General features: G+C 33.6%; 1 protein-coding gene across 1 annotated transcript in view; it reads left to right on the top strand.

The window, feature by feature from the left end:
- Window positions 1-14,510, top strand: part of LOC134839353 (proton-activated chloride channel-like) — an 89,780-nt gene that overhangs the window by 45,680 nt on the left and 29,590 nt on the right. Inside the window, exons 4-5 of the mRNA XM_063854871.1 lie at window positions 11,714-11,840; window positions 12,411-12,496. Coding sequence (XP_063710941.1) covers window positions 11,714-11,840; window positions 12,411-12,496 — 213 coding nt within the window. The remainder of the gene's footprint in view (window positions 1-11,713; window positions 11,841-12,410; window positions 12,497-14,510) is intronic.

Below are 14,510 nucleotides of genomic sequence, written 5' to 3'. Positions count from 1 at the left end.
ATACGGTCTGAAAAAAGGAGTCTTGTTATATGTCTTAAGTTTGAAAATATAAAATGTTTCACAGAAATTTTCAGTGGCGGACTGGCGTTTAGACTAATGTCGCTTGATTGAAGTAAATTTTTGTCATGAAAGTGTGCATAATTGCAGTAGAAATTAAAAAAAAACTTTAATAATGGATATAGGAGAACGAACCTGTCATTTTATTGCTCAGGAAAGGCACTACTTTCAGAAACAAAAAGCGCTGGAAAAGCAACTAAAAATATTTGCCTGAAAAAGTTTTTGGCAACCCATCAAAACAGTTTCTTTAAGACATTGTAAATGACTAGTTGATCGCTATCACAAAAAGAAATCACAACTAAATTAGCTAAGACCACCATTAGAAACATTTGGTATGAAATTACTTAGATGACCAAAATTGATGAAGATTTGTTTCTATATGCTCAGTTTGGAAACCCTTGGTATATATGAAAGTTTGAAGATTTTTTCATTGTAGCGCCTGAACCTGAAATGAGTGAAGCTATTTTGACTATTTTAAAGTCCTTCATCAGCGATTTTAATTTAAGTGCCTTGAATCTTCTCCCTAAAATCTTCTCCATATCCGTAAAGTTATTTAACAGAGTTATTAAGAGCAGCAATGTTTAATTAACCCTCGTCATGTGGCGTTTTAAAACACGCATACCGCATACACGCATGTAAACGATAGAATAAATCATTTAAAATTTCAGAATCTTGTCGTTCTATTTACCCAGCAGCATTCAAAAAGTAGCAGGCACTTCTTCGGCTTCTAATTTCCATTTGAGCTTTTATTAAACATGGCAACGATTGACGGCTCTGAAGTGGATGCTGATCTTTTTACATGCTCGAAGTTTGAATAAATTTAGAGAGAGCGATAGCTGTCTTTTGTTTCCTTTTCTGGTTTGCTGAATTGATTCTAATTCAATGCGGATTCATTAATAGATCTCGCCACAAAGACTTCTAAAGGTCCTTTTTTAATGTTCTTAAAGAGTTTATGTTCTTAGAACCTTTTTAAAAGTTCTCAGACTCCTAGACGGTAATTTATTGCACTCTTTTCAGTTTGATTTTTAATATGTTGTTGGAAAAATCCCAAATTGTCCAATTTTTTGTCTGCAACCGGGAATCCAAACACATTTTTGAGTTGCGAAGACTCGGAGTTGATCCCCAAAAACCCGGTTATGAAAACTTTGTTGTTCTGAGTTTCGTAGAAAGCCGTAGTGGGCTTAGGGGCCGTAGTGGGCTTTGGAGAAAATACCCTTCTTAAAGTTTGTTGGGCTACGTAAGGGGCTCACTTTGATATAATTATGTCTGTGATTGTCCGAGTATTTTTGGCGTAATTTTTGATTAACTAAGAAAAGCCAAAATTACCCATTTTTGGGGTAAATTTTCGGGCCCGAATTTCGCAAAATAAATTAAACCATATTAATTCTGCCAAAATTTTAAGCAAATTTTGTCTTCATAAGTTTTCATCAAAACTCAACCCAATTTGAGAAAAATGCGTTTTAAATTTCAAGTTTAACGCATTTTGTCCGGTTTATTTAAATCATCACTGTAAACGATAAAATAAATCAAATAAAATTGAATGGAGGCCAGCAACTTACTGTTTTTGAGACCATACGAGACGCTTAAGCCATATCGCATTTTGATTTTTTTGCATGATTGTTATACACTCTTGTTTGAAGTTAAGCGTTTCTGCTACTAAACTTTTCCGCAAAAACGTAATCCAGTTGTTCAATCAGTTGATTTTGGAATTTTGATTTACGTTGGATGCGACTCTTTACGTTGGATACGGGCCGATTTTGACTTTTTTCAGTGAGAATGTTTAAATTCAAACAATATTTCAACTGTTTCACAACATGCGAAGCTATAGGCCTTAAAAACTGGGGCGGATTTTGGGTTAGTTCCCCCTTTGTACTATTTTGAGATATCTGTTTTTAGTGACGGACCCCAAAAGTCTTCTAAAGGCGCCAATATATACTAATTTTAAGCGGCGAACATGAGCCAAAAAAGCGCGTTTACTTTGGCCAAAGTTTTCCAAAAAAAATGCCTAAAAAGCCTATTTTTATCCAGTTTTTTCAAAAACTTATATTAATGAAAAAAATTTGATGATCAAATCAAAAGAAGACGATAATTTTTAAAACATAAGATGACTTCAGCTGAAGTTAACAGATGTAATCAAATCTACAATCGTTTTTTGGTTTCTAAAGAACGAATATAAGTTTATATTGAACGAATTAAGGAATGAATTAAAATTTAAGAAAGTTTAAAAAATAAGGATTACTCAGTGTGAACAACACCTATTTACACCCATTCTCCATTTTAAGCCCCTCGCCCAAGTTTTTGTTCTAACCCCCCCCCCCCTTCCTACATTTTTTACCCCGCCCACGTTCGGTTAATGGAGGGGGATGGGGGATCAAACTAAGATGGGGGGGGGGGTTAAACTGAGGAGGGGTAAACTTGGTGGGGGGAGGGGGCGGATGGTAAACTGACGAGGGGTAAACTGTGGGGGGGGGGGGGGGTAAACTGGGGAAGATGGTAATTAAAAGATGGAGTTTACGTAGTATAGAAAAAATAGAGAAAACGTAAATAAATGAAATCTTATGTGAAAAGAAAAACTTTATAAAACGTAATACGTAGCAACTGCAAGAAAAAAATGAGACAGTTTAAAAAAAATTGCAACATTCCCAATTTCTTCCCAAAAATACATTAAAATTGATTACAATTAATAATATTTGACTATAATGATTAAAAAACTTTTATGATTATATTCTATTTTTGATGGATTATAATCGATTATTTTTGTTATTTTATACTGACTATAAAATGACAATATAATCAATTATTTTTCATGGAAATCCAGTGCGAGTGTTGCATCAAAATTTGTTCTCTCGCATTGAAAAGATATATAACTATTTCTATTAGTTAAATTTATACAGAATTCTCGCATTGGCAAGTTTTTAAAAAGTGTGTCTCGCATTATCTCTTTTACTAAAAAAAATGCAGATTAGCGACGCACATCAAAAACGCGCACAAATGGTGGTAATTTCAAGTTGAAAACTATTTTCACGGTAATTTTACGAGTAAAAGTAGTTTTCAGCATTTCCATTTCACCTGCGGATAAATTTCCTACCATTCCGTTTTAACCATGGGACATGATCGGACTATCTTGCAACCGTTCTCCATGTGACAGCGCAAGTATTCCTAAATGGGAAAAATGCAAGAATTTAATGAAAATGAGCAAAATCGTTTTAAAAACGACAAACTTCTGAAAGAAAACTAACTAGAAATTGTCATTCAATTGCTGTGATGAAATTAATGGTTCAGACTACAGCGAAACATTGTGACGAAAAGTTTTGCTCTGAAAAGGTGTTATTCAGCAAAAATTTCATCTTATAATTAACCATTTCATTAAAATAACTAAAATAAAATAATGTCCTGAGCTAAAAAAAAATATATAAACTAAAAAGTCAGCGGCCCTCTCAATTTTAGTAGACACAGGGGCGGATTTAGAGGGGGGAGGCGAACGCCCCCCCCCCCTCAGGGATTCGACACCCTGCGGACCCAAAGGGTCCCCCCTTTAGTACTTTTTAATAAATCCACTTTTGGCCGACCGACCCTAAAACTTTTCTAAAGGCGCCTTGGGCGCCAATTTTTACTAAACTTGATGGGGGAGCGCGCGCCGAAAAAACGCAATTTTTTGGTCAAAATTTTCCAAAAAGTTCCTAAAAACGCTTTTTTTGACTGTTTTTTTTAAAATTTGATTGCGGCGCAGAACATTTTGCCAAAGTAGGGGCAAAACAGTGCTTTGGGAGAGCTCAAAAATCATTTTGGTCGACCTACAAAAAAAAGGTCGTCAAAATTTTCGATTTCTTTTTGAAAATCCGCCCCCCCCCTCGAGAAAATCCTAGATCCGCCCCTGAGTAGGTAGACACATGGGTAAATTTAAGATAATTTTTGCTTGCTCTGTAATTTTCTGTTAACGCATAGCGTGCATTGCAACTGAATTGATTTTAAACTTACTCGAAACAACTTGGTCGTCCCAAACAATTGGCAACTAGATGAGAGATTTATAGTGCCCGGGTTAACCTCCATAAATCAAAAATGCTTATCTTACATTTCCCACACCGAAAATGCTTATCATACAATTGCCTACATCAAATGTATGGAAAAATGCTAGTCATACAATTTTCATACAATTTAAAAAAACATTCCAAGTAAAATTGAAATTGCCACAAAAATTTTTTCGTTTTTTTTTTTCAACTCAGATCAATTTCTTTTTCGAATTTTGCACTCAAACAAACATTATCAAAAAAAATTTTGCATACATATTTTAACTTTTTGTATGCATAACGTAGTCCACGATGCACAAAAATTGCAGTTTTTTTCCGTTTCTCTGGATAACTTTTTTTAAACAGGCTAAAAATTCCTGTTTTTTTTTGTATGGCATGTTTATATATGCCTTGATCAATGTCTGTTAAGTTGAAAATTCATTTTCAAAAAAATCATCGTTGAAAAATTTTGCCAAAATTCAAAAGTTTGATGCTTTCACTATATGATTTGTGAAGTAATCACGTTTACAATTCAGATCGTTTCCAATGCATTGTCAATGACAGACGATCAACCTTTTGGGAACTCTAGTGTTGAATACACCATGGGTTTAGTCACTTGCGTTCGGTCACGAACACATCCCAAAAATTTTGAGAAATAAAATTTAGAAAAAATCAATTTTCTGGTTGATGAAAAAATGCTTATCCTACACTTTTCATTTATGAAAAAATGCTTATCATAGAGTTTTTTTTTACAATTTTCTGAGTCTATGAAACTGTAGGACTTTGTAGGATAAGCATTTTTCATATATGGAAATTGTAGGATAAGCATTTTTGGTCAACCCGGGTGTTTACTAGATATTGCGTGTTTTGAAAATTAACAACACAATTTTTTCAAAATTAAAAAAAAAATTCGAAATTTATGGATTTTGAATCCAGGAAACTGCTGCAGTTACAGTGGGGGCAGTAAAATCACAAAAAACTTGTTGTTCTTTGAATATTTAAAAAATTGACACTGCCACTTTTATACGCCCTGAGTTTTGTCATACGCCTTGATATCAAAAACATTGGTTATTTAAAATGAAATTTTCTCTTAATGCGCACATGAAGGGCAAAAAATTAGGCTACGCAAAGCTCTATATTGATTTGAGGCAGGCAAAATTGTACAAGTAATGCTCAACCAGATGAGATAATAAACAGTTTTTATTTCGAAATAGATTGAATCAATTCCAAATAGGATTTATTATTGAACCTAACAAATTTATTGCTTAGATCTTGTGTTACAAAAATTATTTATATTTGCTCATTAAAAAAAGTGAAAACGTTATTATTTGATTAGCATGGGTGGTTAAGATTTGTTTAAAAAGAATTTTTTTAAATGCTAACATTTTTCAGCTAAACTAGATACCTTATAGGACATTCAGAAATTTCTGGGCTTCGTCCTGATACGAGCAACCTTGTCGTTCCGACTTTTGTAACAAAAATAATGGATTATTCGTGATTGGGTGGATTTTTTTTTCTTCGGACAAAATTCGACTTTTTAACTAGCCATTTCTGACGGAATTTTTAAATTATCATTCGAAAAATTTAGTTGTCGTGAGCTTAAATTTAAAAAATTTTCCTCTGATCATTTTTTGTACAGTTATGAGGTCTTAAGAATTGCCATTTTGGCAGTTTGGGACAATTAACGCGCGATATATTTCGCGCTATTGATACATAAGCTGAGGTTGAATCCGTCTTAGAAATCGTTCCAAATTGGTTAAGAGAAGCAATGACTTATTTGCCGTAATTGATGTGTTAAAAGGAGCAAAAAATATCCTTTTTTTTAACTTTGTATGGCGTATGGGGGGGGCTAATTTTTAGAAAAAATCGCAAAATCTAGAAAAGAGTTCGAAATTTAATTTCAATATAATTAATTTTTTCGTGATATTACTGCTCAATAGACCTTAAAAGGCAGTCGGAAAATTCAAGGCTTCGCCCTGATACGAGCAGATTTGTTTATATTTTATTTTTGAAAATCAAAAAGTTAATTGTGGAAAGCAATCATCCTACTATATTATACGAAAGTCAAATTTTCTGCGTAAAATTTCGCAGAGAAAAAACTGAAATTTATAAAACCATTTATTGTGGTTTGTTAATTAACCTGAAAATTAAACTTTGGTTAACGCATAGCATGCGTAACAAGCTAAATCATTACAAAGTGACTCGAAGCAACATGGTCGTCCAAAACATTTGTCAACTAGATGAGGGATTTATTTTATTTTAATGAGATGAAAATTAACAACAATTTTTGTCAAATTTATATGAAATGTTTTTGAATTTTGTCAACTCTGTTTCAAGGAAACGGCTGCAAATACAAGGAGGGCAGTAAGCTTGTTGTTCTAAACCTTCAAGAAAAAGAAGCAATATTTGCGCTTGGTGTGATTTTCTCGCCTGACTTTTTGTTTAGCATTTTAGCCAATTTTTTATACGGTCTGAAAAAAGGAGTCTTGGCATATGTCTTAAGTTTGAAAGTATAAAATGTTTCACAGAAAGTTTCTTTCACCGCATATTGTAAGGGCTAAATTTCATATTGGTTTGAGGCAGGCTAAATTGTCTAATTAATGTGTCATCGGAAGAGAGAAAAATTAGCTGGAATTATTTTTGAGCCTGACAAAAAATGTTTCTTAGACCTCAAGTTAAAAAGACGGGCTAAACTGGTTAAATCAGAAAAAGCTAATTTAGGTACCTCATAGAACATTCAGAAAATTGCGTGCTTCGCCCTGATACGAACAACTTCGTTTGTATTTCAACTTGGAAAATCAAATCAAAATTCTTGGATTTTTTTCTACTATGTCATACGAAAGACAAAAACTCTGTGTAAAATTGCATAAAAGGTCGGAACATTTGTAATAAAAATGAATCAATAGTTTTGAAGCTAATAAAGCAATCATGATGTTCAAAAGTTGCATTTAAAATTATTGATTTTAGCCTGAGAGATAGTCATGAGGCCTTCTGTTCCTCTCTCAGATTTCTCTGTCACATCAAAATCCTTGGAAAAACGAACAGGTGATCTGAACAATTGTTTTAGTTTGTTCTGATAGTTTTTGCTTAAATATTTAATTTATTTTGATTTTTGAAATTATTTATTTTCAGGTAGTTTCTAAACCTCCGCTTAACCAATCGAAGAAACTAGAGTTAATCCCTTATGAAAAATTAATTAGATATCGTTTTGTTAGGGTCTATTTCAGAGCGCTCTCACAAAACGCTCCCCTCCCCGTTAATGCCCTTCGTTAAAAGTCTAGACGCACTACAGATTTGAATGAAATCTGCGTAGTTAATCATAAAACATCAATGATAGTTCCGGCCAAACAACCTATTTTATGACGCTGATACTGCTGAAAATCTGGAAATTCAAAAAATTGAGCAATTATGTATTTCTTTTTATCTGGTTAATCGATTCATTTGAAATGTAAATTTGTTTCACAACTAGAGACAAATGATGAACTTTAGGAACTTCCGATAAAAAAAATGCTTGCGCTTGCCTCAAAAATGTCAACACAGAGTTCTTAACATATTCAAACCTCTGATGATGATGCCGTCAAAAGTTAGACAGATGCCAACAAGGAATTGGTGTATACGCAACACTTTCAAGAATTTTTATGAAAAATTTACAACCCCGCGACATCAAGAACATAGCAACATCAAGCCTTGAGGTTGGATGATCCTCCGCCATAAAGTCTGCCTCAAATATTACTGGACAAGTCTGGCATGATTTTAATGTGAAGTTTTTTTCTGCAACATTTTGCAATCGACGCTTCCATAGGTTTTCGCTCGATTTCCGGAGACCTTCTAGTTTTTTTCTCTCTGGACAAAATTCTCCTATTTAACTATAAATTTTGACGGAAACTTTTTAATACTGTCTGATTTATTGATGAAAAATTGCATCAACCAAAAAAAGAGATTAAATCAACTAAAACCACCATTTTATAAAATGCTGTGAGGCTTTAAAAGTTGCCATTTTGATCAATTTGGGATAATTAATTAGCGCAACATTTCCGTCTCTCAATTAGCACTCAAAATCTTGTAATTTTTCAGTTTCGATTGTTAAATTTTGTAAAGTTTTAAGGTAAAGCTGGGTAACGCTGTAAAACTTTAAGATCAGGCCTATTTGGGGTCTGAAAAAAATCGTAGCCCAGCTTTACTACGTAAATTTACAGCTGGCCAGTTTCGTAACCTTTAACCCACCTCAGAAATCAATCCAATTCGAACTGAAGCAGGCAATGTGATCCAAAATCCAAAACATGTGGATTTAGAAAAAAGAGGCAAGCGCTCCTTCTTTCAAAACTTCCAACCACCTCCACCTGACCTCTGATTGTATATCCGTTTTTTCCTTGAAATTCTTTGAATAAAAATTGACTGTAAGGGATTTTGTTGGATACAATGTCTATATATTCTTGTGACAAATAGAAAACGTAATGGGTTTTAAGGTCATTAGTACACTTGCGAGAGCAAAAGTCACTTGCAATTGGGAACTAAATTCTCCAGTAAACACTTTTCCGTACAAATCTAACTTGCTTCTGAAAACTTTCAATTTTGTTCCGATTTGCCCTAGAGGTAACTTGGTTGCCTTTGCACCCTATGGTCAAGAGTTGAACCGGACCTTGTTTTTTCAGTGTGCGTGAAAACGAACATTTTTTCCGGCAATTTTTTTTCCGGCCTGTTTGTCGGCTTAGATGCCACAGCGCAAAAAATTCTTTCATGTTGTCAGCAATTTTAATCGTAAATACAGGTATTTTTGATATATTCGTGTAACTTAGAAATTTAAATACCCTGACTTGTATAAACAGTTTTGTAATCGATTACAAAATTTCGCTTGAAAAATTTCTTTGTCATTAATGGTTTTGTTTTAATGTTATCGGTATAGTTTTTTTATTTGTGTTGCTTCAAGGGGTAAAACGAGTGATTGGTTTAAAAAAAGGTATTTGTGTTGCAAAAATTCAAAGTATTACAAAATAATTGCTCAAAATTTTTCATGACTTTTTTTTTTATTTTTCTTTTCGGCTCAATGGGCATCCATTCACACAATTTTTGCTGTGGTCACTGGTAAAAACTAAAAAATGTTTGATGGTACTTTTTTTGCATGTTTTTTGAAAATATTTTCATTTTTACCATTTTTTTTTTCAATTTTGCTATTTCTGTTTCATTTCGTTTTGCTAGCTGCTTGCATTTCTATGCTTGCGTTTTTAAGCAAGTGATGCAAAGCTCTGTGTAATCTATTGCTTTCGAAAAACTTAAATCCATTGTAACCCATTGAAATCGATTATAATCCATTTTTGTTCCAAATAATCGACTTTTTTGGTTAAAAAACTAAGTTTTGATTGTTTTTGTAGATGGGAACAGTCTAAATCACTTTTCGCAGGCTTTTTTCACTCGAATCTGAACAAACACGTTCATTCCGAACGTTTACGTTTCTCGTTCAACCATACCCCTACTTAAACCCCCTTCCTCACCCACTTCCCCTGAAGTCTACCCCACCACAAACGCATGTCACCCACTCACTGTCTCTCATGCGTAACCCGCACATCTCCCCGTTGTTCAACATGGAGAAGGAGTAGTTGTAAAACAGTTGGAATAGTGGGTAACCGTAGCAATTAACACATAACCTAAATTAAAAGGACCTTTAATTTCACAGAATGTGAAATTGATTCAGACAAGAAATCACCAACACTTTGAAAAAAAACGGTGCTCACTTTGGTGAAACCATAGAGTTTGCGAGGGCTTTTTTGGCCCCCATAAATCTACCGCTGAGTAGTTCTTAAATGAAATGATTAAAATGAGAAGTTTTTCCCGTTCATGCTAAATTTCTTCATTACTTTCGCAAAACTTACTATCTGATTGCAGCTTGTTACTTAATTCAATGCCTTCTTACCTCATAAAATGTAAAATAACTTTCAATTTTTTGCTGTTTTTTTAAAATTTTTACACTTTCTGCATTGCTTTTTTTACTTTAAGTGTGCCGAATGTTAATTACAAATTGCACAGCAACCGGCCATACTTGCTTCAGTCAACTAATGTTACAGAAAATTTAATCTTTTTTCTGCGCCACAGTTTTTGCCCAGTTACAAGAAGTTTGCAGAAATTGTGACCTCGTGGATTTGAGTTGAACATCAATATATACATACAGTGCTGGTTTAGTTTTACAGGACACAACACGAAACATTGAAAATATCAAACGCGCTTTTCTCAAATTTGGTTAAGATTAGAAAAAAAGTGAAAATAACCAAAGCTGCTTAAAATTTTTCAACAGAATTAATACTGTGCAATTTTTTTTTCGAAACTCTCATCCAATGCTGTATCCCAGAAATGAGTCTATTTGGTTTTTTTATAAAGTCAAAAATAATGCTGAAACTACTAAATTAAAAGAAAAAGTTATATCAAAAGAAAGCCTCCTAAACGGCCCAACATAGTTTTAGAAGTGAAACTTCCAAAAATCTGTACAAGAGATTTTTTGCTTGATAATTAAAAAGGTCATTTTTACCTTATAAAACTCAAAATCTTTGCTTAAAACAAATTTCAAAAGTTTTACGCATAATCTACCTTTCTCGCACTTTGTTGAGGCATGCAAGAAGCTTCGTTTGAAATAACTTTTTCATCAATTAACTTGGTGGCTTCAGCGTATTTCTTGATTAATTGAAAAAGCCAAAATAATTCTGGTGAAATTGTAAGCAATTTTTCTTCTCATCATTTTTTTGTCTAATCTTAACCGATTTGAGAAAAAAGCGTTTGAAATTTCAAATTTTGCTCCGGATAATTTAAATCAGCAGTGTACTTTTAGTCATAATTTTAGTAATGATTTTCGAAAAATTTTCGGGGTTTTGACAAAAAGCAGACAAAGAAAAACTTTTTCAGTATAAAGTGGTTTTACCAAATCAGTTGATACGCACACTCTGCCCAATTATTCGCCAAAAAAGTATAATTATTAATTGAAAAACATTAAATATGAGAGAATAATTTCAATTCTTTATATCTTTACATTTTTTTGGCAATGACAAATGCATTCTCTACTGCTTGAATGTCGACAAGTGTATCTTTATTCGAGGTGGAATTAAATTTTTTATGAGGTTCAACAACACCCCCTAGCTTTTCAAATAGATATCAAGCTGTTCAAACTCTGAAGAGCACTTAATATCAGGAACTTTTAGCTACTCGCGAAAAGAAATACGATGCGCGGTCCGAGAGATAACAATAACTTGCACTTAGCTTTTTGCCGTAAGCTTTTATAAACTCTTACTTTCATTTCCCTATGGACTTTTTTCCAAACACAGAAGTGATGGTGGTGAAATTACGGATTGGATTATTCAGCGTTCAGGATGACAAAACAAATAAAAACAATGATTTAAAACAGAAACTGGTCAAAAACTTCTGCAGAACGGCTCACTAAAATAAGTTTTTCAGACAGTTTTTGTCAGCGCATCTCTTACAGAATAAGTAATTGTTTCGATAATTTCCAAAAAAGAAACAATTAAATAAATCTTTTTTGCAAAATTTTTTCTTCTTCTAGTTCTAAGTCCGGCTACTGCCTAGCAATAGCTCTTGTTTATTAACTATTTCGGAGCTAAGAAGCGACATCAAAATAGAGAAATGACTATGGGCATTTTCACGTGTTTCAGTGTTTATCTTGTTCACGCATGAGCACGACGGGAAGTTTCCAGGATGCAGTTGTTTCTACTTCAATTACTCCGTGAGCAGTCAGCCCATAGATTGCACCACCCACGTGCTCAAGAGCACAAACGCCAGGTAAGCTTGGTCGAGTAAAGTTCGAAGAGTCACATGAAGTGTGAACCCAAACAAAGTTGCAAATACTACCAAGCAACAGCGGATTTACGGGGGATGGGTAAGGGTCGGAAAATCAGTTTGACCAACATTATTTATTTTTATAAAATCACGCTCGACAAACCATAGATCCACCCATGCTAAAAATGTTGAACAAAAATTCCGAGCTTAAGTTTCCTTTATTATGGTCAACGAGCACCGAAATTACAAAAAAAAAGGTTAACCACGCCAAAAAACGTTATATTTTGCTGAATTTTTTTTCCTGCGGAATAAATTCTTTTTATTTATTGACCGCAGTTCGACTAGTATATCGCCCCCTGGAGGTGATGATCTAATTAATTTCTTTTTTTTTCAACCAAATCAATCGAAAACCATGCAAAACCAAAAGAGCTAGATGACCCTTTGGTAAAAATTGACAACCCTAATAAAGAAAAATACGTTTCAGCCACTGTGGCTCGACCACTCAAATTGCTCAAATTTAATTCATATATTTTTGGGAGCACAAAAAACTTGCGATGATTTTGTTTGTTCTAGGTACCTGAAGTACATGTTGCCTGAAGTTTATAATAAGCACAAGGACACGCTTCAAGAGAATGAGCTTCAGTTTGCATATTTCAGAGGTATGGTTGGTTCTATCCATATAGTCCAAAAATAGATTAGATAGACAACAAAAAACAGTTCAAGTATGCCATAATTGCATATTGAACAGTTTTCACTGAAAACCTAGCCTACATTTTAAAAACTTTTGTGAATTAAATAAGCCGCCCATAGTATGTTATCTTTAATTCAAATTAAAAATGGAGTTATTAATTATGTAGTTTTCATTCAAAAAAGATTGTATAAATGTGTTTCTTTCGGTCGAATTTTTTTTCTGTCAGTAGTCAATTGGAAATTTTGAGTTACTGAGCTATCCGAGAATTTTTGTTAGGGGAGTTTTTGACTCAGCTAAATAGCTTCAATTTTTATGGAAATTCATATAATCATATTCCATTGAAACTGCTATTTGTTCCGACTTTCGAAGAAAACGGAATATTTATGCTTGGTGTGCTTTTTATTCAGTCGATTTTCGACGCTCGAAATAATGTTTTTTAAGAAAACATTTTCATATCTCATTGAAGATATCGACTTCCTGAGTTCAAAATTAAAAGATATTTTACCTCCAGTTATTTTTTTGTAACGTTCTGGACTAAATCATGCGCGCTTTGAAGAATTTATTCACATGCTGAAAGAATAACGCGACTTATTTATGCGTGGCAAGTTATCCCGCACAACAAAATTGTTCCAAACTGAATTGAGGCTGGCTAATCGGTGGAATTAACTTCGTACGACCCAAATTTGATCTTTGATTTTATCTACAATTTATTGATTTTTAATGTTTTTCCCAAAAATTATTTGATATGTCGATATGCATTAAGGGGCAGTCGGAGCATTCAGGGCTTTGACCTGATATGGGAGCAGTCCTGTTTCGTATTAAAAGCTGTTCAAGTATTTTCAGCGATTCATGACATTTCTTATTTTTGATGAAAGTGACTTATTGTATATGCTTGCGTTGTTACATGCGAGTTATATACTATATATTTCACACTAGGAGTTTCATTTGCAGATATTTATATCCACATTTCTTAATAAAAGATCTGCATCTTTTTTATACACTATAAAAGTCAGTCGAAACGTTTTGCATCTCGCCTTGATAAGAAGAGTCTTGTTTTTTGTTCCGACTTTCGAAGAAAACAAAAACTTATGCTTGCGTGGTTTTTTTCGAACTTTCGAAGAAAATGAGGAAAACATATGTTCTGGGTAGTTTTTTCTAATTCAGACCAACTTTACAAAACTATGCTCCCCCGTAGGATAAATCTCTTGATCTGCATGTGTCCAGCTGAGTGTGCACTCCACTATATATAGTAAACTGTCACTAGTATGGCTAAAACTCAAGCTTTTTTTAACCCGCATTAAAAAAACGGTTGCAAATTGAGTTGAGTCTGCTTATTGGTTATATTAACTCCACGCACAACTCAAATCGCAGCAGCACTAGTTTTGATATCATCCGCCAAAATTCAGTTTTGCCAAAACTTATTTTACCAAAAACTATACGAGATCATTTCAAGGACAGTTGGAACATTCAAGGCTTTGCCCTGAGTAAGAGTCTTGTTTTTTTATTCAGTCATTTTTTGGCAATCGAAGAAGGAGTTTTTAACAAAAACAAAATTTACCCTTTTGAAGATATCGACTCCCTGAAGCAAAATATAAACCGATTTTTACCTTGAATTTTTACAAAGTTTCGGGAGTTTGAAAATTGCCTTTTTAGCAATGCTCTGGACTAATATGAAGATTTCGAAGACTTTATTTATTTTGCTGAAAGTGTAACGCGAACTATTTATGCGCAAGTGATATCCCATAGAAAAAAAAATTCCGAATGGAATTGAGGCTAGATCAGCTAATCGAGCGTATTATTTTAGTGAGTGAACTTTCACACTTTATATTGTCCAAATTTGATAGTTTTCAGTGTTTTATTTTCCCAAAAACTAATCTGTGTAGATTAAGGTGAGGTCGGAATATTCAGGGCTGTGCCCTGATATACGAACAGTCTTATTAGGATTGAAAAAACGCTAATTACACGCTTTAAATTAGCGTGTG

The sequence above is a fragment of the Symsagittifera roscoffensis genome, chromosome 2, assembly GCF_963678635.1.
Source record: "Symsagittifera roscoffensis chromosome 2, txSymRosc1.1, whole genome shotgun sequence".
Taxonomy (NCBI): Eukaryota; Metazoa; Xenacoelomorpha; order Acoela; family Convolutidae; genus Symsagittifera; species Symsagittifera roscoffensis.
This window is presented reverse-complemented; position numbering and strand designations above follow the sequence as displayed.